This window comes from Miniopterus natalensis, chromosome 9, assembly GCF_054644295.1.
Source record: "Miniopterus natalensis isolate mMinNat1 chromosome 9, mMinNat1.hap1, whole genome shotgun sequence".
NCBI lineage: Eukaryota > Metazoa > Chordata > Mammalia > Chiroptera > Miniopteridae > Miniopterus > Miniopterus natalensis.
In genome coordinates this window covers 17,943,800-17,969,290 of record NC_142089.1, presented here as the reverse complement: position 1 = coordinate 17,969,290, position 25,491 = coordinate 17,943,800, and the positions used below count along the sequence as shown (strand labels likewise).

The following is a 25,491-nucleotide window of genomic DNA, read 5'->3' as shown; positions in this document are numbered from 1 at the left end:
GACAATGTTGCCCAGGGAGAGGTGGCAGAGCTGAGGGTGAAAGAAGTGTGCCAGGGAGTGCCTGATGGTGAATGTCTGAGGTGGGCAGGGGAGGCTGAGTGTGTCAGAGTGAGTGAGTAGATGGGTGTGGGAGGCAGAGCGTGCAAGGGCTGGGATTTTCCTGGACTGCTAACCCTGGAGCCACGTGATACCCATCCGCTTGGTGACAGAAGAAGCCCTGCTCCTTGGCCCCCTTGGATGAATTTTATTGTGTTTGCCCAGAAGGAGACACCCAGTTTCCCAGAAAGGAAATTGTTCCAGGATGAGGAAAGCATCACCAACACCAGCTTCTTGGCCCTCTTCCCAAGACCCAAGCAGGGGAGTGGGGAGGGGATAGGAGGAGGCTGACAAGCTGCCCTCTGTCCTCACTCATGGCACTGGCCCTTCAGCAAAGGAAGTGTCCAGAGCCCTGGCCTGGTAGTCAGAAAATCTGGGTTCTGGCGCTGGCTCTTAGGGGCCTTGGACAAGTCACTAACTCTCTATTGGGACAGATCTTTGATTTCAAGCTATACTCTAAGGAACTTTAGGTTCCCTTGGAAATCTCTCAGAGACTGCATGTAGGATTAGGGCACAGCTGTGGATGGGCTCCTAGGCCTGCTTCTCCAGACCCCTCCCAGGGCTTCAGCCAGAGCAGTTCTCTTTTGAAAACTTTTTATTGAAATATAACACACATAGAAAAATTCACATGTCATAAATACACAGCTTAATGAATTCTCCCAAACTGAACACATTTATGTAACCAGCACCCAGACCAAGCAACAATGTGCTGTATTCCACTGTTCAGGCTGGTATATCCTTTGTGCTCCTGGCCTGTGACTAATCTCTAATGGGCAATACTACCTTAATTTCTGACAGCACAGATTAATTTAGCCCTTTTAAAATACTTTCTAGTGGTTGTAAAACTTCAGCATGTGTCATAATCACTTGGAAAATTTGTTAAAAAAAAAAAACTTCTGGGCCCCACTCCCAGTTTCTGATTTAGTAAGGGGGGGGAGGTGTTGTGATTTGCATTTCTAACAAATTCCCATCCCAGCAGATGCTGCTGGTCTGCAAGTTTGCAATTTGTACTTTTATGTCTGATTCCTTTCATAGAGTAGTTTCAATTTTATGTTTATATTATGGGGGTCCACCTATAATTTTGTTGTTTTTTATTTGAAAGAAGGGTTCAACACACATGCACCCAAGCCTGGAACCCAGTGCACCAGAAGGCCCTTGAAGGCAGGAGTCCATCTTATTCTTCTTAGCAATCAGCACTCAACAGAGTGTAGGCATCAATGTTTAAGAAAGAAAATAATAATTGGATGGATGGGTTGATGAGGCCTCCAGTAGCCTCGTGTAAATTACCAGTTTAAGTGTGCCTCTTGCCAGATTGAAAACCCCATGAACAGAACTCAGTCATCCTTTAGTTCCAGCACTAAATATAGAGCCCAGTTCAGTGTATGGGCAATTCCTATTTGGTCAAAGGATGGAGTGATAGGGGATGGGGCTCCAGAGGGCAGTTCTAAACCAGAAGTGGCCACCCTAGAGGGCGCCCTTAGGCAGGGAGCTCCAGCTGTGGTGGGGGAGGGGCGCCAGCTACACAGCTGCTTGCATTTAAGGTAGACCAAAGGATTTTCCCCACCCCACCCCACCCCACCCCACCTCACCTCAGCTGTAAGGGAGGAAGTAAGCAGTTCCCATTTTCACACCCACGCTTTCCACCCCTTCCACCATGGTCCAGAAGAAGAGGTGGTGTTTTTCTTTCTTTTTTAAGTCAGCAGGAGTGCCAGTACTACAGTCTAAAAAGCCAAAAATATTGAGTGCCTCCTGAGAATCAGGCACCAGGTTAAAGGTTTAAGCAAGATTATTCTCCCCATTTCACAGATGGCAAAACTGAGGTTTCCTTAACAAGTTCTGGTTGGAGTTCTTGCTAAGAGGTGCTGACAAGAAGAGGCGGAAATTCCTTTGAAACTGTGTGGTCCCTTCTTCAAGGGGACTCCTTAACAGCTGCCCTGCCGGCGGAGCCAGCTGCCCAGCGAGCTCCAGGCCCTTCTGGAGCCCGCGCTTGCGCCGCCTAACGCTCCTGGAGTCCGTCTTTTTGCTGGCCCACCACAGGAGGAATGGAGTTCTGAGTTGATCGGTACCGGCGGGGCCCAAACCGAGCTCTTGCGGGGCCCAGAGGCTCCCCCCTGAGAGGCACGCTAAGCGTCACGGGCCACCGCCTGCTGCTGTCTCCAGGACACCAGGCGACTCCCGACTCCTGGCTGCTGCTGCTGCGTAGCGTCGACTCCATGGAGAAGCGGTGAGCTTCGCGGGGGCGACCCAGGAGTTGGGGACCTCGGGGTTCTGCGGGATGAAGGGAAAGGGCAAGCGCAGTTGGAGCTGACGCATTACGTCCAATCCTCTAAAACTGGTTTCGCCCCCCCCCCCCCCGTCTCCCCGATGGGGGGCTGAGTACATAAGCCTAAACCCGTCCATCCCCAGGGGCGCGGGTGACCATCACGCTGCGCTGTAAGGACCCGCGAGTGTTACAGCTGGACGCAGAGGGCGTGGGAGCGACGCTGGACATAGCCCCCTCCATCGAGGTGCGCCACGGGTGCACCCGAGGCCCATAAACCACCCCTATCCCGTCACGAGGGGAGAAAACAGGGCTACTGAGCAAGAGTATTCAGCAGCCAGTGTTACCCCGGGGTACAGATAATGGCCAGGGGACGCAGGGTGGCGTGGAGCAGTGCTTGGAGAGGCGGGGGCTGGGAGGGTGTGGGCGAGATGATTCCACCTTTCCCAGACCCCCTGACTTCCTTCCCCAGGCGCTGTCCTCCCTGGAATCGATCATCACCTCCTATCCGTTCTTCTGCCGTCCCAAGGGCTTGAGATTGGGCGACGCCTGGCACTTCCACCCGCCCGAATAGCTACCGCAAGGGAATAAATAGCTCGCATGGTGGGTGCGGTCGTGGGGGCCTGGCAGGGGAGCGGGCACGTGGCGCTCACTGGGTGCTGTAGGCCTGGCCTTCGTCCCTTCCTACGCCGCAGACCAACGCGTGGCGGCCGAGCGAGGCGAACGAGGACTTCCGCCTGTGCCCCAGTTACCCCGCGCGGTGATGGTGCCTCGTGCGGTGGACGGTGATACCCTGGCGCGGGGCGCCCGCTTCCGCCAGGGAGCCCGCTTCCCCGGGTTCCGCGGCCACCCAGCTCCCAGCGGAGCCGTGAGCCCCGCCCCGCCCCAACCCTGCGGTTAGGAGTAACCACGTCCGCGCTGGGCTTTTCTGCATCGGCCAGGCCAGTTCGCCGACCCACAGGTGCCGCGGTTGCCGCCCTAGCTCCTGCCTTTTCTGGCCGTGCGGGGTGGGGGTGGGGGTGGGGATGGGGGGTGCCTCCAAATCCGCTTCAGCCTGCTTTCCCGCGCTCCTGCCCAGCCCCCCTCCCGGGTTTCGGAGCCAGAGCTCGGTGGCCCGGCCCCCTGGCCTGTCGGGGCCTGGGAAGCTCAGACCCTTCTTTGTCAAACCAGGACCCGCCCCCAATCGACTCGTGGGGTTCCTCCCGGTCCCGCCACAAGCAACCCAGACCCGGCTCTGAGGCTTTCGGGTTTCGCTTGTAAGGCTCCTGCGCCCCGGTCCGCTCCTGCCAGCTCTGACCCGTTCGTGTGTAGACCCGGCCCGGGGGCTCTGAGCGAAGTTCCTGAACCAGGAGCCGAGTCCCGTCTGCGGGTGCTGCTGCGGTCCAGCCAGGCCCTGGCCGAGCCCCAGAAGCGGCGCTGCCGAGGGTGAGGAGCTGCTGCGACCCGCGCTGGCGGGGGCTTGCCCTGCGGCCGGGGGCAGCATCTTGGACACGCGCTCAGCCCGCGCTGCCAAACAGGCCCCCGGGACCCGCAGCGGCGCAGAATCCAAGGCTGCCTACCCTGGCTGGAAACGGCTGCATCGTCCCCCGGAGAGGTAAGGGGGCTTCCCATCCTCTCCCAGGTTCTCCTGCAACACTTTTCATGGGGGTGTGGGGAGGTATCTTACAGAAACCTTGAGGACCGTTAAGCCTTTCCTGGTAGCCATCCAGCCAGGTAGGCATCCCCACTGGCACACCCCCACTGACAGACAGCTCATGGCTCCCTGCGTGCTCCAACTCGGATGGAAAGAAAAAGCACTTCTTTACATTAAACTGAAAATTGTCTTCCAGGAATAACCTCCCCCCCCCCCCACACACACACACATGCCCCTCCATATTGGTCCCAGCCTCCTGCCCTGAGGACTGTGCCTGCCCAGCTATATCTATTCCCTGTCTCCAGATGATGGTAGTACCAAGAGGAGGTCCCAAGGGAGTTTTTGTGCTTCGAGGAGGGTGCACTGCTCCCTTAACCAGAATACAAAGTTCTGTTTATTCATTTATTCAACCAACATTGAGCACAGAGGCTGAAATGGTGGCTAGCCCAGACATGGCTGAGAAATCAGCGGTAAACCTGCAGTTAGAGCTCAGTGATTAAGTTGCAGCACAGAGGAGCTGCCCCTATCTTAGTATAGGTAGTCCAAAGAAAGTTCACCCGAGAGTAGGATGCTCTAGCTGAGACCCGAGAGAGGAAGAGTTAGTCAGAGGGTGAAAGAATGACATTCCGTGTGGAAGGCACTGCAGGTGTAGAGGAGCAGAGAGCCTGGTCGTTTGTCTTGTTTGGGGAACTGCAAGCACTTCAGTATGGTGGGAGTGTAGTGTGTGAAGTGGAGGAAGAGAGAGGTGGGGCTAAAGAGGTGACAGGGCCCAGAGCTAAGATCTTAAATGCCATGATTATGAGCTTAGACTTTATCCTAAAAGGCAGTGAGCAGCTCCTGAAGGTTTTTATAAACGAGATATAAAATACAGTATGGGGAATATAGTCAATAATATTGTAATAATTATGTATAGTGTCAGATGGGTACCGGACTTAATGGGGTGATCACTTTGTAAGTTATATAAACGTCTAATCACTACATTATACACCTAAAACTAATATAATATTGTATGTCAACTTAATTAAAAAATAAATAATAATAACAATAATAATAATAAAAGATTTTCTAAGAGGAGTCACTGGTAATTTTCAGCAGTTTCTGGGAAGTAGGAGCAGATACCAGAGTCCCAAGAGTGTTGTGTTTCCTCAGAGAGTACTGTTTTGCTCCCATTAGACTGGGGTACTTCAAGGATACTGGATACTTCCATCAAATTGGGGGTTTCCCAGGGCATTCTGTGTTTCCCCAGAGTGCTGTGACCCCCACCAAAAGAGTAGGTCTCCTCAAAGGGTATTGGATCTCCTTCATCAGATTAGGAAATCCTCAAGGATACTGAATCATTTCCATCAGATTAGGTGGGCTTCCCAAAGGGTCCTGGGTCCCTCTTGTCAGATGGGCTCCTCTGAAGGTTCTATGTCTCCCTCTTTGGTCTGGAGCATTTGTTCCCAGGATATGCTCACCAGAGCTTGGGCTGGGGGGGGGATGACCAGACTCCCACTGTGCAGGGGGCAGCCCCTATAGGAAAGCTTTGAGCACCTGATGGAGCCCTGTGGGGACCTGGAGCAGAGCACTAACCACTGGCTTAGTCAACTAGAGGGCTGCTGCTGGCTGGCACATGTGAAGGAGGCATGAGCACCGCCTGCCTAGTAGCCCAGGCCGTGGAGAGGTAAGACCCCTACCATGTGAGACAGAGAAGAGGGCAGAATGGGCAGGGCTCTCAATCCTTAGGCACAAAACCATACCTCAGTAAGCAAATACAGCCTAGAACTGGGCCCACTCTATTCCTGGCCTGTCCACCCCAGACAGGAAAGGACTGGCCCTGACGATAAGCCCTGGGCCCACAGGGAAGGGACCTGCATTCTGGTACATGGGGCTGAAGGCAGGGACAATACCCTACTGGTGACATCACTGGCCCAACTCATCCTGGACCCCCTGAGCCAGACCATGGCTGGATTCCAGAAACTGGTGGAGCAGGAATGGATCCTAGTAAGTAGCCACCCAGCCCCAGCCCTACCCCTGTATACAGAAACCCCGCTTCCTTGTGCCCATGGCTCTGCCCCTCCTCAGGTTGGCCACCCCTTCTAGCTGCACTGTGCCCGCTCAGCCTTCTCCCACGCCCGCCCCAAGCATGAAGCACCCACTTTTCTCCTCTTCCTGGACTGCATGGCAGCTGAGCTGCCAGTTCTCGCTGCCACAGGAGTTTGGGGAGGGGCTGCTGTTGGCACTGTTTGAGCATGCCTATGCCTCCCCTTTTGGCACCTTCCTTTGCAACAGTGAAAAGGAGAGGTGAGCTAAGGGGGTGTAAAGGGGTAAGAGGGTAGGCACAGGACAGGGTCAGATACCTGCTGCATCAGCACCTTACTTCCTTAGAAGACATCTTTCTGTTTCAGATGAGTTTCTCTCTTAGGAAAACTCTGAGTGTTCTCTCCTTTCCTACCTCCAAATCTCACACTTTCCCCTAATTTCTGCAAATCCAGAGGTGGATGGGTCCAAGGCCAGTCCGTTGGACCTACCCACGCTGCCCATAGTCAAGAGCAATTGCACCCCTTGCTTAAAAACAAGGACTGAAAGGGGAAGTTGCTGCAAAAAGAAACCATTTCTGGGGCTTTTTACCACATTGCTGGGTTGATTGTACTGAAGCAATAGAGGTTGAGAGCTAAGTCCAATTGTTTGGGCTCAGACGCCAGCTCCACCACTCACCTGCTGAGTAATCATAAGCAAACTTGAGTCTCTGCTCATTAGTAGCAAAGAGAGGATCATAATCACAGCCATATCTATTGGGGGGTATGTGTGTGTGAGAATTAGCAGAGTTAAAGCATGGAAAGTGCTTAACACAGTGCCTGACATGTAGTGTGCACACAAGTGGGTTATTTTTATTCGGCTGGCGTGTTGCATATGCTCCCAATATGCCCCCAAAAGCCATGTTTCTTTCATCAGACTGAAATGTGGGGAGAGTTCACTCCCCTCCAGGAAGGTGGAGATCCTATTATCTTTTGTTGCCTAGCCCCCACCCCACCCCCTTGTTTTTACTAACTCCATTCACGGATCATCCAAGTTAGAAACTGTTACCTGTTTACCTCCTTCCCATCTTTCATATTTAGCCTTTGTCCTAAAAATTTCTTACTTAGTCCTTTCCTGTCAGAGGCTCCTTCTACCAACCCGAATCCAAATTCTCTTTCCTTTCCATGTGGACCATTGAAACAGTCTCCACACTGCTCTATCTCTACTTTCATCATACATCAGTTAAAGAAACACACACAAACTCACCAGTCCTGACCTATCAACACTCACACTGGGGACTTTTCCACTGTCTCACTTTTGCCCATGCAGTTCCCCGTCCGATTTCCATTTTTGCACACCTGGTGGACTTCTGCTGATAGACCCAGCTCAAATGGCATATTCCTAATTAGTCTGCCCTGGCACTTGCAGACAAAGCTAAGAACTCCTTAAGAACAGGAATTTGTCTTGTTCCATGTTACTCTAGTGCCCAGTACAGGATCTGACGGGCAATAACATTTGCAGGAAAAAGTAGAGGTTACCACTGCCCCAGGGTGGCTGTCACCCTACTAAGAATCCCAGAGCACATAGCTGAGTCTGGAAACTCACTCCCTGCAGATACCTGTGTGAAGTAAGAACTTGAACACACTCCCTGTGGTCTGGGCTCAACCAGCCAAAAGAGCAACGAAAACTCCAGAACCCGCTCTATGTCCTCAATCCACCTGGCCTTCTATGGAGCCCCATAGCCTAAGACTATGGCAAGGTGACCCCCCTTCTCCCCTAGGGAGTTATCCTCTGCTCAACTTTACTTGTCCTCCTCTTCCTCAGGCCTGTTTCTGCACTGGACCCGCCCACCTGAGCATTCAGAGGTAGCATGGGAAGAGGTGTGGCAAATAGTGACAGATAAGGAGAATACCTAAGACTTTCAGCTAATGGTTTCAGCCTCTGAGCCCCAGCCCTAAGGGCTGGCATCTTGTAGAGTGGCCGAGATGTTCCTGAGACTCCTCCAGGCCCCTCAGCACCTTGGGACCTTGGACGAGGGTGCTGCAGCCAGCACAGCTCAGAATACTGAAGTGCCAGGTTTGAATTGTCCAAAGTGTAGGGAGGTTCACATAATAAAGGTATCCATGACTGGTTATCAGCTCACTAGGGTATCACACTGAGAAGGGAAAATGATTAAACATACCCCATGAAACATCTGACCAGAAACCATTTATTTCCAAAGGAATTTAATATTTCTCAGAGTCCAAACTTTCTGTGAGTCCTGGCCCGGAAACTTTTCCACTGGAGATGCAGCTTTTTAAGCCTCAAACTCAAATTCAAAGTACTGTGGGTCGAAGTAGTGGATACGTACATAACCATCTTCTCCACCACTGCTGTAGCTGAAAAGAGATAAACAGGGACAGTCACATGCCTGCTCTGGGGAAGGCAGGCCTGGGAGGCAGGGCATGGGAAAATGGCACGGAGCGGGCCTGTGGGGCAGGGACCAGACCTGGGCAGAGTTCAGCTCCCTTCACTGGGCCCTACCTCTTGCCATCAGGATGGAAGGCAACACTGTTGATAGGTCCAAAGTGACCCTTGACTCTTCCAAACTCTTCTTCGAAAGCCAAATGGAAGAATCTGGAGGAAAAAGGATGGTGAGAAGGGGCAGTCTATTCTCTCTCTATCCCCTTCCAAAATGCTCTGGAGGTACCACTCCCCAGCACAAACTATAAAGCGGAGAAACTGACAAGAGGAAACAAATGTGAACATTGAGTTAGGGGAAGACCAGGCCCAAATGTCTGCCTGCGCACAGAGTTACATGGTTTGTGTCCATTATGAAAGATACTCCATAAGGTTTCAATGCGGAAGAGCTCACTCTCCCTTTACCTGGCCTCAAACTTGCCAATCCTGGTGGAGGTGGTGGTTACATCCATGGCTTCCTGACCACCGCCCAGCACCACCTGAAGGGAAGAAGAAATGAGACAGTCCCAAAGGAGAGGCAAGCCCATTTTCTGTTTTCCTCCCCACTCCATAAACTTTTAATATCTCCCACATCAGACCGGGAGGATATAAGGGCAGGGACAAAGTGATACTTTGGCCACCCCCACCCCATCTTCTGGACTTCTCAATTGTTTGGCCTTGTTGATGCTCTGGGAATCTCCTCTCTGCCTGACATTATTCCCTCCCAAGTTCTATCTTAACTGCTGGACAAATATCTAGATCCTGGAAGCATTCAGAGGCTTTAGCAGGAGGCCTAGGTGGGGTTCCCTTACATGGTCATAGTTAGGAGAGAGGGCAGCTGAGTTGACGGGACGTTCTGTCCGGAAAGTCTTCTGATGTTCAAGGGTTGTGGAGTCAAAGAGCTGGAGAGAGAAGGCATGAGGGGAAATCTATAAAAGGAAACTTCTTGGGGGAAGTTGGGCAAGTTGAGAGCTGTGCAGGAGGATGGGAGCAGCCCTGCCAGATCCCTTGCCCAGGCTCACCTTGGCTGTGTTGTCTTTGGATGCAGTGACAAACATGGTCATGTCCCTGGATAACTGGATGTCATTGATTTGCCGGGAGTGCTCCTTAACATTCACCAACACCTCTCCAGACTGGGAAGGAAGAAGAGTGAGACTGGGACCAGCCCCAATCCCAATAGCCCCATTACTCAGCCAGGATTCTACACTTCTTCCTGTCCCATCAAGGGGCTGAGAGGTCTGGGCTGGGACTGCCTAAGTATCCCTGAGTCAACCTTTACTCCCTCTCCCAAACCCACATCCTAACCTGGCCCATGTGTACAAGTTGCACAAACACTGCTAGTCCATCTAGGAAAACACATGCTTATTGTGACAAATCTATGAACCTATTAATTAATCATTACATTACAATGGTAGAGCAGTTACCATTTATTCCTTTTTTTCAACAAATATTTATTGTACAGCTATTAACTGCCAAGCATTATGCTAAGAACTTAACAACACCTTACTTCATTTAATCCTTACAACAATTCTATCAAGTGGGTACTTTAAAAGGAAGACACTAAGGTTCAGAGAGGTGCTGTGACTTGGAGATCACACAAACACTAAGAGGTAGAGAGCCCAAGCTTATCCCTCTTCCCTGCCAGGGTCTGGGTCACACTCCATGAGGACTACTGCATGTCTACCTGTTCTTAGGTTTTTCCAAGGGGCCATTTCATCTGTTTTCCCTTCCTACAACCTGCTAGACTGTGTAGTACAAAGAGCAGAGTTGTGCTTGCTGAGTGACTGACTAACCTTTTTGGTATTACAGTCCAGCATTCCCCAGGAATGCAAGTACCCAAATCAGAAAAATCTCAGACAGCCTGGACTTTATCCTTTCTTCCCTGCAACCACTGAGTCCTCATCAGTCACCCTTAAATACCTCTTGACCATTAGGTACCCCATATCCCCATGGCTATTGCTTAGTTCAGGTCCATTCTCTAAGCTGTAGCCTGCAAAAGCTTTCTGAAGAGGAAATCTGATCATCAATAACCATTTAAAGATTCCCCACACCCTAAAGAAAAATCACTCCTTAACTCCGGACATAAAAAATCTAGTCCCTGCCCACCGTCCCCAATACTACATTCCAGTGATACCGGATTCTATTTTCTGAAGAACCAATACACTCCTTTAACTCTGTGCCTCCGTGTGGGCTCCTCCATTTATTCTCCATAGCTTAATGTATGTGCCACCTCCTCTGTGACAGAGGGCACTTTCTGCACTTGACTGAGACCTCTATGGTAACACAGCTCACAATCTGACTCGTGCTGTTTGCTAGTCTGTCTCCCCCTGGGGCAGGGCCCTCGAACTCAGTGATACTGGACAAATACTTAACTGTGATCATTATTAACAGATCTGAGAACTCTGAAAAGTTTTTCAAACACCTAATAGTATTAGATCCTTGAAACATTTTATAAACAGGCTCAGGGAAGTTATGTAACTTGCCCAAGATCACACAGCTCAAAAGTGGTAAAATCTGTATTTCAGTCCAGCTCTTGCTCTTAACCACTGTGCAATCCTGCCTCTTATAGGATGGTGGGCTCGGGCCCCACCCAGCCCCTTACCTTGGCACTATACTGGTTGAGCTCTCCACTCTCATGGCCCGCGATGATACACTCCCCTAGGGGTCCCCAAACGGCACTGGTGATCTTGGAGTCATTGCAAGGGATCTTCATGTAGGGCTCATTGTTGTCTGTGTGGGTCAGCAGATATCAGGCCCTGGGCTTCGGAGTTGCACCCTTCACCTCAACCCCAGCCCTAGGCCCAGACCTTACCGATTTGGCTGGGATCCCGCAGGTCAAAGAAGCTCACAAAGCACTGGTAGCCCATCTGCTTGTCCGTGGAGAACATGATGATATTGCCCCCAAAGTCAAAGCCACAGGTCCGGACAGCTGAATTGGTCTTGAGTAGGGCCAGCTGCTTCCCTGGGGTCAATAGAGTCTGGGCTACTCCTTTCCCCCGGCCATAACAGGGAGGAAACTAACCCTGCCTATCATCATGTCTCACTGTTTCTCCTGCTCTAGTGACTCCAGCCCACTACCCTCCGCTTCCTCACTGCCATGCTTTGGCTCAAGTCTCTGAACTTCTCCCAGTTTCTTCTCAGACATCCTGCTGTGGCACTGCTCGTAATGGAGTGCAAGACGTGTGTCTCCTCAGAAATGCGCTCCTCCATACCAAAGGCCTGCTCTAACTTCTCTGCATGTCCCCAGTGTTCAGCGTAGACTTGGTACAGAAGTGGATACCCAGTAAATCTTTACTAAACTGAGCGCTTAACAGGATCCCGTCTTTAGTTTCGGTTCTTCTAATGCTCCCCACTGCCACCTGAGCTTGACAAACTTAACCACTCTTCCCTGCTCAAGGCCCTGCACAGCATGCCAAGCCTTACAGAACACAGCCTAGCTCCTGAGTTTGGCATTCAAGCCTGTTCTGGCCCCAGCCTGCCTCACCTGCTCTACCGTCTCATTCGCCAAGAAGCAGGAACTCGGCTGGACCAGATGACTTGGACCGACACTTGCCATGCTTTTACTCCTGCATGTGTCAGTGATGACCTCTTTCTCATCCTTTAAGCTCTGCTCACATGACACTGACCTTGGGAAATCTCCCTAAGCTGCTTCTATCCCATTCCAGGCAGTCAGTTGCCCCCCTTTGGCCTCCCACAGTGCTCTATGCCTCCTCTAACATACTTGTATCTTACTGTAGTGCCTCCTTTCTAGTCCGTGTTCCTTATTTTCTCATCTGTTTCTTATTCCCTAGACTAGGAACCATCTCTGGGTTTATCTCTATTTCCTCAGAACCTGTTTGCTTAAACAGTACACTATAGGTCCTCACTATTTGCTAAAAAAGTGAGCGACCCAGGCTTACCTGTTTCACAGTCCCAGAGACGACAGCTGTTGTCAGCTGAGCCGGTGAGGACATGTTTGGTGTCCCCTGAAGAGGGTGTTAAGAAACATGACCAAGCTCACCTGAGCCCAACTGAATCACCTCCCTGTTCAGCCCCAGAGAGCCCTCCTTCCTCCCTTACCTCAGGGCATTCTAATCTCCTCAACCAGAAACGGAACTTGTCCTAAATGTTCCCCTAACCAGTGAACAGACTGGGAGTAGGAAGTAGGTATCATTCTCTAGATGCGCAATTGCACCCCAAATTCCCAGCTCCAAGTCAATAGCCTCTCTGTTGCTGGCAGACCCTGGGAACATAAACTCTGAACAAAGACAAGGATACAGTCAGCGTCTACACACCACACGGCTCCAGTATGGCCCATGTAGGTGCCCAGCCTCTCACCATTCACAGAGTACCACACATTGACAATCTGGAGGAGTCAAAGACAATGTGACAGGATGGTCACAACCAGGCAGAGAGATGGCTTCATATTCTGCCCAGGACACCTCAGAGCCTCTAGCCAGGTCAGATTCTGTCCTCTCCTGTTCATCTCTTGGGAAACAGCAGATTGCTGGCAAAAAGATCAACTCCTGGGTTCTCCCTCTTCCTATAGGTAAGTGGCAGGGGAGTGAGGAGGCTCCCAGCCCTCCCCCAGTCCTAAATCCTCAGAAGAAGCAAAGGTCAAGTTGAGTGCAAGTCTAGAAAAATGGGCTTTTTTTCTGTCTAAGTGGGAGCTGTTGGTAGTAGTGAAGCCTGAGTTTCAATCCCTGCTCTGCCAGTATCTCACTGTATTATCTCAAATACAGTGCTTCTCCTCTCTGAACTTTAATTTTCCCATCTATAAAATGGCCATGACAATAATGCCTTCTTCAAAGGATAGTTGTGAGGCTATTGCAATAAAATGTCTAAGGAATTTAAAATAAAAGTGACTAACATTAAATAGGCACTCACAGGCACCAGGTTCTGTGCTATGGTCTTTACTTGAATGATCTCCTTTAATCCTAAAGACAACTCCACGAGGGAGATACTATTAGTACCCATATTTTATAAAAAGGGAAACTCAAAGTTTAGAAAGGTTAAATAACATGCTCAGAATCACATTGCTGGTGGATGCAGGAGTTAGGATTGAAATCAAGTCTGTTTGGCTTCAGAGGCCCCACTGTTAGCCACCAGAGTTTACTTTCTCCATATGGAGGTACTGTGGCAGGATAGTAAGAAACTAGAAAAATTCCTGGGCAAGTGGAATGGGGAAACTGAGACAAGAAAATTAAACAAGGCCAAACATTTTGAACAAACTTACAGCCAGCTAGTGAATAGCAAGACCTTATCTTCCCTAACCAAGGACACGAGAGCAAATGGTTTATACCTCCCCTCCCCAACCTGAAAATACATAGCTTAAATCATCCTGGTCTGGGAGACAGAGAACAGAGACCCAATTAATGCCGTTTGTGTCAGCCAAACCCAAGGGCAGATGAAGTTGGGGAACAAATACCTAAAATCCATTAAAGCCAGACAGACCTAAAATAAAAGTAAAATAGGCCAAAGAATAATCCCAAACTCCCCTATATACTCATTTTAATGCATCAGCATATTAAAAATGTACTGGGAAAGCTGATGAATATTCTACTAAAACCTTCCCTAAGATTCTTGCCTGAAGATGAAAAAAGATAAAAAGCCCTCAGGACAGACTCAATGGGGGCTCACTCTAGAGCATGCCCATGCCCCTACGCAGGCATGAACTTAAAAAAAATTTGTTTTTTATTATGTTTTTACTGATTTCAGAGAGAGGAAGGAAGAGGGAGAGAGTGATAGAAACATCAATGATGAGAGAGAATCATCAGTCAGCTGCCTCCTGCACACCCTCTGCTGGGGATCGAGCCTGAAACCCCGGCATGTGTCCTGATCAGGAATCAAACCCTGATCTGGTTTACCGTAAATGCTCAACCACTGAGCAACACCGGCCAGCCTGGCCATGAACTTTTTATTTCTAAGGGTCCCCAGGTGACTTGCAGCCAGGGGATCAGTGAGCAGTGGCAGCTCGACACAGGCTTACCTCCTGATCCTGTCCCCAAGGCCCCCTTTTTCTCTGACTTACCAGTGAGCTGACTGGGCTCACGTCTAGGCTCACTTCTAACACTGAGACCTTCACTTCCCAGTGACCTGACAGCAGCCCTGTCTTGGCTCACTTTTCTCTAATAAGGTTTCTAGGGAGCCAAAGCAGAGCACTGCCTAGGCTCTCCCCTGTTGTTTCTTCTACCCTAACTTCTTCCTTTGTTTCACTGTCCGCAGCTTTAATAAATATACTCTCAAACCCATCTGGACTCCTGTTGCGAAATCTTTCCTACAAGAAATCAAGCAACCACACACTACAGGCGGGCCTGAGGCAGACCTGCTGCTGCCAGGCCCCTGTCAGTAACAGTACCTCAAAAGGCAGTAGTGTGAGGGACTGTTTGCATTCAGCGAGTGGCAGTTTGGGGCCCAGGACGACTGCCTTAAATAAGACCAGGGACACCTTCATTAAGCTCTCTGTGCCCCTTGCTGCCCAAGGATCAGCTTTCCCCTCTATAAATGGTCTGTTTCCCTATCCTGGTAGAATATTTCTATTCTCCAGAATGGTGTCGTTCCCCCCCCCCCCCCCCCCGCCTCTCCCGTTCCCTGACGAACTGACTCTCGTCCCGCCCCACTTCCACAATGGTCTCTTGCTTTTCTTCTTCCCAGCTACTCCCTTCTTCTACCAACAGAGTTCTATCCCACCTTTCCCAGTAGAATGCTCTCGCCCACCACCCCCTGATTGGTCATTCCCCACTTCTTAGAATGGGGAGCTCTTTGGTTCTCCGCTCGCGGCAAAACTGGCTTGTCCACCCATCACCGAGGCAAAAGGAACTCGCCCCCTCCCGGGCCCCCTCTGAAGAGTCCCGCCCGCCCGGCCTCCGGACGACGCTCACAGGGTCCTTGGCCACGGTGAAGAGGAGGTCTCCCTCGCGGTTGTACTTAATTTGCGTAATGGACCGCTCATGGCCCTGCAGCAGGATCGGCTTCTGTGGGGACAGGACGGGAGTGTCAGCGCCCAGAATCGGCCCTTGCCCGGGCCCCCCACGGCAAAACCTCCAACTCAGTGGAACTCACCATCCCTGCGGTGACGCCGGGAAAGAAGCAACGTGAGGAGGACCGGAACAGGCTTTGCACCACTTCCGGATTATGGGTCTCCGCCCTTTCGTTCCCGGAAGTGGAAGGAGCGGCGTTGCCATGGCGGCGTCTCTTGGTGTGTAGGCGCCCCATCTCGTTCGTGGGCTTCTCGCACCCACCCCCTCCCACTCCCCAAGTCCCTTACCCCAGGGTTCGTGTCCTACTCTCCACTTTCATCACCTAACTCAGACCCTAGCTACGACTCCAAGTCCTGGGCTCCTGGATCCATCTCCCCAGCCTTCCGGGGTCTGCCCTACCCGCCAGTGGCACCCAGGGCGTGGGGGCGGTTAGCTAGGAATGGGAGACTGGAGGTGGCTGGGGCCGGCGAGCGGCGGTTTGGTGGCGGGGAGAGGGTCACTCGCATTGTCATCCAGGGCAGGTGCTGGCTCTGGTGCTCGTGGCCGCTCTGTGGGGTGGCACACAGCCGCTGCTGAAGCGGGCCTCCTCCCGCCTGCAGCACGTTCATGAGCGGACCTGGGTCCGGCAGTTGCTGCAGGAGATGAAGACTCTCTTCCTGAATATTGAGGTGCGTCTGTGAATGACCTCTCGAGGGTAGCCGCTAAGAATTTGGTTTCCCAAAGGAAAAAACACACACAAAACACCACACACAAAAAAAGAATTTGGTCTCTGGAGTCAAATAGGTCTGGGTCAGAATCTACGCCTCTCCGCTGACCAACTAGAACCTCTTGGATAAATCACTTGTCTTCCTTTGAGCCTCAGTTTCATCATTTGTAAGATGGGAGTAATAATGGAACCACCTTATAGGGCAGCTGTGAAGATTAAGTGAGGTGGGCCTAGTACATAATTAGTGCTCAATCTATGGCTGCTATTTGATACTTTATTATGGTGATTTAACAGACATTTCCAGAGGGAGGAGGAAGGATAAAGAAGGCTATGGGGAATTACCTCCGACCCCAGCACTGCTAGTCTAGGCTTGTGAAAGATAAAACAGACACAACCACCTCTCAGGGCTAAGGGCTAAGAGAGGTACAGATAAAGTGCTGTGTGAGTTCAGAGGAAGGAGGCTGGAGTGAGGGGACTGGGAAGGGCTTGGAGGGAGTGACATTGGCATTCAGGGCCTTGCACGATGGGGAGGATGGGAACTAGCAGGGCTGAGGGAGAGGGCATTCAGGGCAAAGGCATAAAGTTTAGTCAGTAGCTTTCCCTCTGCCCTGGAAGAGTCCTTTTCAGAGGGCTTAGTGGTCCCTGGGTCCTTATAGCTATTCCTCCCTCCAAGGAAAGGCACAGCTAGAAGCTCAAAGAAGGCAGTGCTGCTCAGTCAAGCAATCACACTGACTGGATTTCTTCTGTTTCCAGTACCTGGTGCCCTTTTTCCTCAACCAGTGTGGCTCCCTTCTCTACTACTTCACCTTGGCATCAACAGGTGGGTCTCTGCCTTAGAACTGCTGTGCTTAGTGGTGGAAGCCACTCATGAGTCACTTTGAGGAGGGTGCCTGCAACACCTTGTTTCCACGAGTGAAGGAGAGCCCACTGTCTCTGGTTCTGTCTTCTCACCCTCTTCTCTGAGCTGTAGGGCACAGCAGGCTGGTTGTCAGTACAGTGCCAGGTACTAGGGTCGGTTTGAAGCCTGGCAGTTTTGTGCAGCAGCAGAGAAAAAAGGAAGGTTCATTTTGCAACTTGTTTCATTTTAAATCCTACATAGCATGTCAGTGTAGAAGGATTTGAAGCTGTATGTTACCTAAAGTTTATGCTTTTAAACTTTGCTATGAGACGTCCCTCTGCTGTAGCTTCACCTCTCCTGGAGGTTTACCCAGGTCCACCAGGGACTTGAGGGGAGTTTGGGCCCAAAATAGTTTTGGGGAACCCCTCAGAAACCATGGGAGGGTGAGGGTTAGGCAACCTCCAGACCTGCCACCTTGGCTTCAGCTAGAGTCACTCTACTTTCATCTGTTTTACATTTTGGGCTTCTCATAATGCTTCCTTTAAAAGAAAGTTTGAAAGCCTATGGCACTCCCTGTGTCCCAAGAATGCTGAACCCTCTGGCTAGCTGACAGTACTTAGCCATTTACCAAGCTTTTTTGTTTTTTTTAAAGATATATCTTTATTGATTTCAGAGAGGGAGCTCAGAGAGAGAGACAGAAGTATCAATGATGAGAGAGAGTCATTGACTGGCTGCCTCCTGCACATCCCCACTGGGGATCGAGCCCGCAACCTGGGCATGTGCCCTGACCCAGAATCGAATGCGATCTCCTGGATCCCAGGTTGGTGCTCAACCACTGAGGCACGCCTGGCCTGCCCCCCCCCCCCCCCCCCCCCAGTTTACCAAGTTTTGAGCAAATTGCAGTTTTAGGATCCTGTTCTCACCACCTACTCTACTTCTGTCCTTTAACACCCACCCATCTAATCATCAGAACAGTGGTCACTATTAAGCATCTTCTTCAGCCAGGGTCTCTACATGCATTATCATATTTCATTTTACAACAACCCTATTGTAAGGAGATGTTATCTTGCTATCACTGTTTTACACATGGGGAACAGGCTCAGAGTGTCTGAATGACTTAACCAAGATTCCATAGGGAAACCAATGTCTGCCTCACTCCAGTGCCCTTGCTCTTCCATTGACCGGTTGCTTCCCTCTCTCATCTACTGTTGCAGACCAGTCCTCAGCAGCAGTGGCATTCAGTGGGAGATATGTAAACTTAAGGAAGTAGCTCTGAGTAGTAGGAGTTGTGTCAGTTTCTTGGATGGGTAATGCCAGCTATGGTGGGGCCTGGGAGGGGATGAGGAGCGAGATACTCCTTTCCTCTAACTGAAGCAGGTGAGGCCTGGGAGTGCTGGGAAAGAATGTACTGAGGAACCCACATGAGCATCCCAGTCTGCCTGGCTGTTGTTTTGTTGTAAACAAGTAACTCAGCTTAGTGTTTTGTTTTATTTTGGTATGTGTGTGGTAAGAACACTTAACATGAAATCTACCCTCTTAGCAAGTGTACAAAACTTAAGTGTAATACCTTTTAAGTTAACTGTGTTGTTAACTCCGTTAGTCTTTTTCAAGTTTGTTTATTGGGAGTCAGTTCTTTGGAAATTCAAAACTAAGGAATAGATCCTGGGCTATGGTGACCTCTACCTAAGGCCCAGCCCTGTGAGGCCTGTCCTGAGCAGGTACCTGGCCTCCTACCTTTGATATTTTTTTCTCTTCTTTAACTCCACAAGGCCTGAGCTTAAACAGAAACAGAATGTGTTTGACCTGCTGTTTTGGGTTGTTCATATCCATTAGTTCGGTAAGGGTACAGCTTTGGAGTCAGGCAGGTCTTGGTTTAAATCCTCAATTTGCCTCAATTTATGTGACTTCTTTGACCCTTTGTTTCCTTTATCTATGCAAAGCAGTGTTGTTGTGGAGATTAAATGAGATATGTATTCAAAGCACCTAGCACATAATATATGCTTAATAAATGGTGGCTGTGTTTGGTATTGCAGTCATTCTGCTGTATCCTTTGGGCTTTGGGTGCCTGTCCGTCCAGATGTCCTTGAGATCTCAGGAGCTCTCTTTGAATGCAAAGATCTTGTACTTATCAGCAAACCAGGGTGGTCCCAGACTTTGTAGTTCAGGTCTTCATGCTGGAATGCTGAGGGAGCACTGAATTTGGAGTCAGAACTGGATTTGAATCCTGAGCTTTACTGTGACTTCATCTGGGAAATGGGGTAATGAGATACCTTTTTTATTTATTTTTTAAAAAGGCTGTCTAGCCCTGGACAGTGTGGCTCAGTTGGTTAGGCGTCATCCCATCCTGTGCACCAAAGGGTTGTGGGTACGATTCCCGGTCAGGGCACATGCCCAGGTTGTGGGCTCCATTCTGGTAGGGTGTGTGTGCAAGGGAGAGCCAATCGATGTTTCGCTCTCACATCGATGTTTTACTCTCTCCCTTCCTCTGTCTCTAAAAATCAATTTTTTAAAAAAAGGCTGTCTTGATGATGAAATGAAAGTGTTATGTGCTTAGAAAGACATTTTTTTGCATCTCAGTGATTCTTTTCAATCTTATCACTCAGATCTAACCCTAGCTGTGCCCATCAGTAACTCTCTGTCCATTGTCTTCACACTGATTGTCGGGAAGTTCCTTGGAGAAGACATTGGTGGAAAACGTAAGTCAGGCCACTGTAGGTGTGAGAAGCAGCTACTTGGACCTGAACACCCCTGGGTTAGTTCCTTCCCAGAGCCATCTCCCATGGGCGGGTGAGGAGAGGACCTTCCCCCATCCCTGCACCAGCTCTTACTGGTATGGCTGGGCTCAGGGCCCCTCAATTTCTACCCATTATCCCAGGAACATTTGCAGGCATGGTGCTCACCATAGCAGGAATTACACTCTGCATCACAAGCTCAGTGAACAAGACCCAGGGACAACTGTCTACCCTTTGAGTGAGCCAACACCACCCTCCAGCTCTGCTCTCTCCAGGAAGCCCCTTGGGCCATGAGGTGCAGGTAGTGAGCAGGTGGACCTAGCACTTCCCCACTCAGCTTCCTCCTCATCTATGGGGATAATCACTACCTCGTCGATCACAATAAGAGAATAAGAGTGAAAGCGTTTTGTAACTTTCAAGAGCTGTTCAACAGCTAGGATTTAGCACAGGAGACTTCACACTCAACCTCAGCAACCTTTCGGCCCCAGCAGCTCTCTTCCTGCTGTCACATTAGGCCCCCTGCCCAGACACTATCACTATGGCCTGATCTGGACTATCACAGCAGCAGGGTGGATGGACTACAGAACCTCAGTTGCACAGAGAGGGCCAGCTCATCTTCAAGCCAGAAATGCAAACAGGAGGCCTCCAGGATTGTCAGAAAGCCTTGGCTGGCAGTGGGGGGGAACCGAGGGGAGGAAGGTGCCTCAGAATGGCAGATGTAGGGGAGATGAGCTGTTAGCCTTGCATGTCCTACCCATGAGGTGGGTGGAAATCCTCAACTGTACCGCCCGTCTGAAACAGACACTTGTGAGCCCCAGCACTGCCTAACTCCAGCATTTGGTGCAATGCCTGGTGAGTAGTAGCCTGTAATAAATCTATAGTAAACAGACGGACATTAGTAAGTATTCTTTTATTGTGACAGACCCACTCCCCAGTTTGTGATCTCTCCCAAGCTCAGTTGGCTACTCCTTTTTCTGGCCAGAGAACCCCATAGGAAATGGCCTCTGTGGCTAGGATTGCTCTGCTCGGAGAGCAAAGGAAGACTGGGCTGTGGGTTTAGATCAGAAGAATGGGGAGTGTCTGAGGGGGCTGAAGCATACCCTGTGAGCCCCGGGGAGTCACTGGTTCCTCTGGAACAGGCTGCTGGGGGCTGCAGAGTGGTGGTCCCCAGTTCCTGGTTGGGGCTGCTGCTCTCAAGATAGTAGAGCAGGGGCTGAGGTTGAGATTACTGCCCCAGCCCCAGGCTGGTTTTCCAGGGACACGGCCTCTTCCACTATCTGAGCTGTCATCTGGAGGAGGAGGAAGGCCATAGAGAGCGGAGCCACTAGCATCCCATGTCCAGCATCCAGCCCTCAGCTGAGTTTCCCAATCCCAGGAAAGGAAGAGACTTTTAGGAATTAGGATCTGCCCTCTCATTTAACAAGGTAGGAAGTGGGGCTCTGAGATGTTAGATCTGCTCACAGACACGGGGAAGAACTGTTCCTGGGACCCAGGGCTGACAGTTTCTGTTCACCTCAGAATTCCGCCTGTCCCAACATACTGCTTCCAGCCCCAGCCCACCTGATCCAAGGGTTCCTCTGTCCAGGTGTCTTCATCATCTGCTACTTCCTGGGCCCCTTCTGTCTCCTTCCTTGGGTGGGGAGCCCCATATACTCCCTTGACTCCTGATGAGGGGGATAACATCGGCTGATACCCAGGCTGAGGAGCCCTCAGCATTCTTTCCCTTGACCTTCTCTACCAGCTCCTTCCCCTCCCCTGAGCCTTGCTCCTCATTACCTCAGAGAATGGCAGGGTAGTTCAGAAGCAGCCTTTGACCCCCAACCCCATCCCTTCCGAATCCCACTCATTTCTTTGAGTTTCCATGGGCTTCTTTCCATATGCCAAGTCCCTGTAAAGAAACAAGGGACTGGCCCTAGCCGGGTGGCTCGGTTGGTTGGAGTGTTGTCCGTACACCAAAAGGCTGCGGGTTCAATTCACAGTCAGGGCACATATCTAAGTTATGGGTTTGATCCCCAATCAGGGCCCATACAGGAGGCAACCCATCGATGTTTCTCACATCAATGTTTTTTTCTCTCTCTCCCTTTCTCTCTCTAAAGTCAATAAAAAACATATCGGGTGAGGATTAAAAGAGAGAGAGAGATGAGGGACTGAATATGCACATGGGAGAAAGCTCTGCTGAGGTCAGGGCTAGCATTCTGCTCCATGGACCATCGCCACAAAAACAGGGACCATGCCATGTCCCAGTGAGAAGGTGGCTGAGAAGGGCCTGGGTCCTGGGGCCCCTCACCTGATGGGAATGAGAGAGTGGGGAGCATGCTTCTTGGCTGAGTAGCCTGCTGGGGTCTGGCATAGAAAGCAGATCGCTCAATTTGGCTTGGTTCCTTTGGAGACGACTGGGTTTCCTGTGCCCTGTGGCCATGGGCCTGTAGAGGGGACACTGAGCATGGGTCACAGGCACTGGCTGTTCTTACTTTCTCTGCTCCCAGTCCAGGCTTGAATGCCCTTGGTGCCTGTGGGAGCTTGGAGAGGAGATGCTGTCCATCTTCATAGCCTGTATTCTCCTCCCCTGCTCCCTCTTCCCATCAGGCTGCCTTTTTGGGGACAGAGCAGCCTGTGCCTGGCACTCAAGAAGCCCATGGAAACCAGGCCATGCCTCCCTACACCCCATCTGATGCTCACTGGCTCATCTCATGGGAAATAAGCTCCTTTGGATCTTGCTGTACCAGATATGCAACTTCTCTCTCTCAGCATCGAAGCTGGTGAGAAGGCATTAGTCCAGGAAGTCAGGGTCCTGAAGATCTTCAGAGAGCCTGGATGAGCTGACTTTCAGACCAGGTTCTGCTCTGGCCCTTACACCTCAATAACTGTGTCACCCTGAACAAATTACTTCACTCCTTTCAACTTCAATCTCTCCTGAAATGGGAATAATAACCACTCTTTCACAAGATTACTGAGAGGATGCAGTGAGATAAGGGCAGAGCCTGAGCTGGAGGAGGAGTCAGCCAGTCACTCTCCTTCCTTCCCCCAAGCTCCTTTGGCCTCACACATCACCTACCGCCTGCTTGTGGGGCCTAGACTTTGGGTCTGGAGGATGCCTGCAACGAAAAAGAAAAGACTTGCAGTAAGCAGAGGAAGCATGAGGTCAGGGTGGTTTAATCTGCTCTAACCAGCTACCCCCCCCACTGCACACATACATACCAGCAGCCCCTGGGCAGTGAGGGGCTGGGCACCAGCAGCTCCAGGTAGGGAAGGGCCTTGAACTCATCTTCTCCAACAGCCACATAGTAGCGGCCACTCACCAGAGCTGCTCTTGCTGACAGCTGGAGCCCCTCCAGGGTGCAGAGTCTAGGAGGGAGAGGTGAGCGGATAAGGGCCACTGGAAAAGATGCCTCTTCGGCAGACTGTGAGGGGGTGGGTACAGCTATTCCAAGGTACTCTTTGGCCACTGGTCCTCCAGGCACCAGGGCCAGTCACCTAGGCTCTGCCCTGGCTCCAAGAGCTGGGCTAGAGGGGCCTCTCCCTGTGGTACAGAAGGAAATCCCATTTGGGGAAATGTGCTTTCCTTTTGCTTTTTCATCCTCAAGGACGGCCAAAACCAGGAAGGACACTCCCTTAGCAGACTTTTGGGCTTCCCCAGTCCCCATACTCACTTGCACACAGCTCCACTCTGTAATTCGGCCTTCTCGGTCAGGAGCCTCAACACTGTTGCCCAGTCCTCACTGGCAGCCTGGGACAGCTTCAGGCCAAATGGGGGACTTAACAGGTCCCCATTCCTGAACACACTGGGACAAAGAGCAGCCTGGTATGGGGAAGGGTCCCCAGAACTTCCTATGTGTTAAAGAAAGAAGGCTGCACAGGAGTCAGAAGATGGTCCAAGAACCAACCAGCGCATTGGTCCATTTTCACCCATTAAACATGTTGGACTTTTTATATCCCCACCAGGGCCCAGGGGCTCCTGAAACAAACCCACACACATTTTCTTGGTTTCACTGAAACAAAAATCTATGCCCCTGCTCCCAACACCAGCACTTACTGGATATAGCAGGAGGAACTTGTAGGTAGCCTCCATCCAAGGGCCCCATCACCTGGGTGCTGAGTCACGGGACAACACTGAAACCCAAGTCAGATGAGAGTTGAGGTCTTTGGTTAGGGGTGGGTCAGTCCAAGGTGGGTAGGGTGAGGGAAAGGAACCAGACTGGGGCAGGAGAGGGGGTCATACCCTCATCAAAGGGTGCTTCTATCTCCCTAAGTCACATTCTAACCACCCCCTACCCCATGTGTTTCACAGCCTCCTCTTTCCTTTAGGGATCACAGCCTGGAGATCGAGTGAAAGGCTGGGAAAGGAGCAAGGGATAGTGCCTTGAAATCTTACACCCAGGAAGCATAGCAGCTGTTCCAGGTGTGGAGACTCTCCCTATGGGACTGGCAGGTCCTCCCCTTTCCAGGGTCCCTGGTTTCCCAGACAAAATTGGGGGCAATCCCAAGAGGGGTGAAGACTTACCGGTAATCTGTTGCCTTTCTCACCTAGATCCTTCCTTCCTGGGGGCAAATAGCTGAAAGGACATAGGTCACACAGTCATACAGGGTAGCTGCCAGAGTTCAAGTTCAGGGCTGGAGCAGCTCACCAGCCATCCCGTCCCATTGGAACAGTCTCAATCATCTCAGTCCAGAAACAGATGCTGGCACCTGGAAGCTGTCTTAGTGTCCTGAGTCAGGCTGACACAAACCATAAGATTAAAGGTCGAGAGAAACTAGCTCATTAAGCATTCTACTGTATCTCAGAAAATTTCTCATTCATGATGTAGGTGGTTTTCTCTCATTCTGTATGAAACTCAAAGTTAAGTGACTCACCTAAAGTAACAAAGAAGTGACAAAGCCCTGATTCTGATTCTCTCTAGTGCCCAATCCCTTGCTCCTTAAATTACAGCAAGTAACTTCAGCTGGGAGCGGAATAGGACCTGGAAGCCAGATCTTAGTTGGAAGTTGATACTCAAATTCTTCTCTCATCTTGGAAGGCACCACTCCACCCTGCCAAGGGGGATGACCCCAGCCTAATGCAGAGCACGGGATGCCTCACACAGCAGGGTGGAGTGACAGATGAATTTAGTGTTTGGTGGTGGGAGAGGATCCAGTCAGGAAGAGCCTTTGGTAAAAGGGTCTTAGCCTGCAGGAGAATTGTTTTCCTTCTCAGGCTGGTCCTGGCTGTGATGGGCATAAACGTGTCAGACTTCAACTCAAACTGTAACTCCACTATTTGTTACTTGTTACCTAACTTTACGGTCTAAATTTATCCTTTTAAAGAATGGCGACAAGACCACCCCCTTCATAAGGTTGCTGCATTTATACCATATCAATTGTCTGCACATACATAGTAAGTACTGAACATGTGCTATTGCTATTGCTGTTACCTTCCTCCCCAGGCTCTTTGACTAGCCCCAGCCTACTCACGGGAGCTTGCAGAATCGTTCGAAGCCAGCAGCCACATACTGCCCTCCGTTCTGTAGGTCGGCCAGGGCAGTGACAGGGTGGCCATGACAAGGCGTGTACAGGGCACGAACAGCTACTGAGGCCTGCACAGCTGATGTTACCTCACTAAGGAAGGTCTCCATGGTAGGGAAGCGGCGTTGAGTGACCACCAGCTGGCGGCCTGGGCAGAAAGGGTCCCCATTCCGGTACACCACTACCCTCTTGGCTGCCATAGTGTATTCTCAGCTAGAGACGCAGAGCTGTTGCCAGGCAACTAAGGCAGGCCTGGGAGCAGTGCCAATCAGAAGTGGAGGCCTGTCCTCTCACTCAGGAATGCAGGGAGAGCCTCAGCAGGAACATCTAT

At 50.9% G+C, this 25,491-nt stretch overlaps 3 protein-coding genes and 1 pseudogene across 4 annotated transcripts; 2 read left to right on the top strand and 2 right to left on the bottom strand.

The window, feature by feature from the left end:
* The first annotated feature begins 237 nt into the window (after nucleotides 1-237).
* Nucleotides 238-9,329, top strand: LOC107540814 (myotubularin-related protein 9-like; annotated as a pseudogene). Its single transcript, XR_015715042.1, has 11 exons — nucleotides 238-361; nucleotides 2,152-2,320; nucleotides 2,474-2,603; nucleotides 2,829-2,963; nucleotides 3,052-3,224; nucleotides 3,714-3,950; nucleotides 5,492-5,652; nucleotides 5,831-5,972; nucleotides 6,054-6,272; nucleotides 7,602-7,746; nucleotides 7,812-9,329. The product of XR_015715042.1 is annotated as a myotubularin-related protein 9-like (transcript).
* Nucleotides 8,181-15,517, bottom strand: EIF3I (eukaryotic translation initiation factor 3 subunit I). Its single transcript, XM_016217624.2, has 11 exons — nucleotides 15,468-15,517; nucleotides 15,287-15,379; nucleotides 12,684-12,771; nucleotides 12,326-12,391; nucleotides 11,239-11,388; nucleotides 11,029-11,156; nucleotides 9,449-9,559; nucleotides 9,239-9,328; nucleotides 8,853-8,926; nucleotides 8,511-8,603; nucleotides 8,181-8,365 (listed from the first exon to the last, which is right to left on the bottom strand). Exons 1-11 carry the CDS (start codon nucleotides 15,468-15,470, stop codon nucleotides 8,284-8,286), a joined length of 978 nt encoding a protein of 325 aa, XP_016073110.1. The 5' UTR covers nucleotides 15,471-15,517; the 3' UTR covers nucleotides 8,181-8,283.
* Nucleotides 15,423-20,374, top strand: TMEM234 (transmembrane protein 234). Its single transcript, XM_016217636.2, has 5 exons — nucleotides 15,423-15,603; nucleotides 15,902-16,053; nucleotides 16,845-16,911; nucleotides 19,533-19,625; nucleotides 19,805-20,374. The coding sequence occupies exons 1-5, from the start codon at nucleotides 15,540-15,542 to the stop codon at nucleotides 19,897-19,899; spliced, it is 471 nt and encodes a 156-aa protein (XP_016073122.1). The 5' UTR covers nucleotides 15,423-15,539; the 3' UTR covers nucleotides 19,900-20,374.
* On the bottom strand, nucleotides 19,930-25,379 carry DCDC2B (doublecortin domain containing 2B). The gene is made up of 9 exons (XM_016217645.2): nucleotides 25,110-25,379; nucleotides 24,163-24,214; nucleotides 23,695-23,771; nucleotides 23,312-23,443; nucleotides 22,860-23,006; nucleotides 22,717-22,756; nucleotides 21,949-22,084; nucleotides 21,222-21,325; nucleotides 19,930-20,950 (listed from the first exon to the last, which is right to left on the bottom strand). Exons 1-9 carry the CDS (start codon nucleotides 25,358-25,360, stop codon nucleotides 20,855-20,857), a joined length of 1,035 nt encoding a protein of 344 aa, XP_016073131.2. The 5' UTR covers nucleotides 25,361-25,379; the 3' UTR covers nucleotides 19,930-20,854.
* Between the last annotated feature and the right edge of the window lie 112 nt (nucleotides 25,380-25,491).

Excerpts from the sequence above, each read along its gene's own strand:
- EIF3I (XM_016217624.2), bottom strand. Across the intron at positions 12,772-15,286 it reads TCACCGTGGCCAAGGACCCT|ATTGTCAATGTGTGGTACTC; the intron begins GTGAGCGTCGTC and ends TGACTCCTCCAG. Across the intron at positions 8,927-9,238 it reads TCTCTCCTAACTATGACCAT|GTGGTGCTGGGCGGTGGTCA; the intron begins GTAAGGGAACCC and ends TCTTCCCTTCAG.
- TMEM234 (XM_016217636.2), top strand. The coding sequence starts at position 15,540 with ATGGGTCTCCGCCCTTTCGTTCCCGGAAGTGGAAGGAGCGGCGTTGCC. Across the intron at positions 16,054-16,844 it reads CTCTCTTCCTGAATATTGAG|TACCTGGTGCCCTTTTTCCT; the intron begins GTGCGTCTGTGA and ends TTCTGTTTCCAG. Across the intron at positions 19,626-19,804 it reads AGAAGACATTGGTGGAAAAC|GAACATTTGCAGGCATGGTG; the intron begins GTAAGTCAGGCC and ends CCATTATCCCAG.
- DCDC2B (XM_016217645.2), bottom strand. The coding sequence starts at position 25,360 with ATGGCAGCCAAGAGGGTAGTGGTGTACCGGAATGGGGACCCTTTCTGC. Across the intron at positions 22,085-22,716 it reads CTAGGCCCCACAAGCAGGCG|GCCCATGGCCACAGGGCACA; the intron begins GTAGGTGATGTG and ends TCCCCTCTACAG. Across the intron at positions 20,951-21,221 it reads CAGAGGAACCCTTGGATCAG|ATGACAGCTCAGATAGTGGA; the intron begins GTGGGCTGGGGC and ends CTCCTCCTCCAG.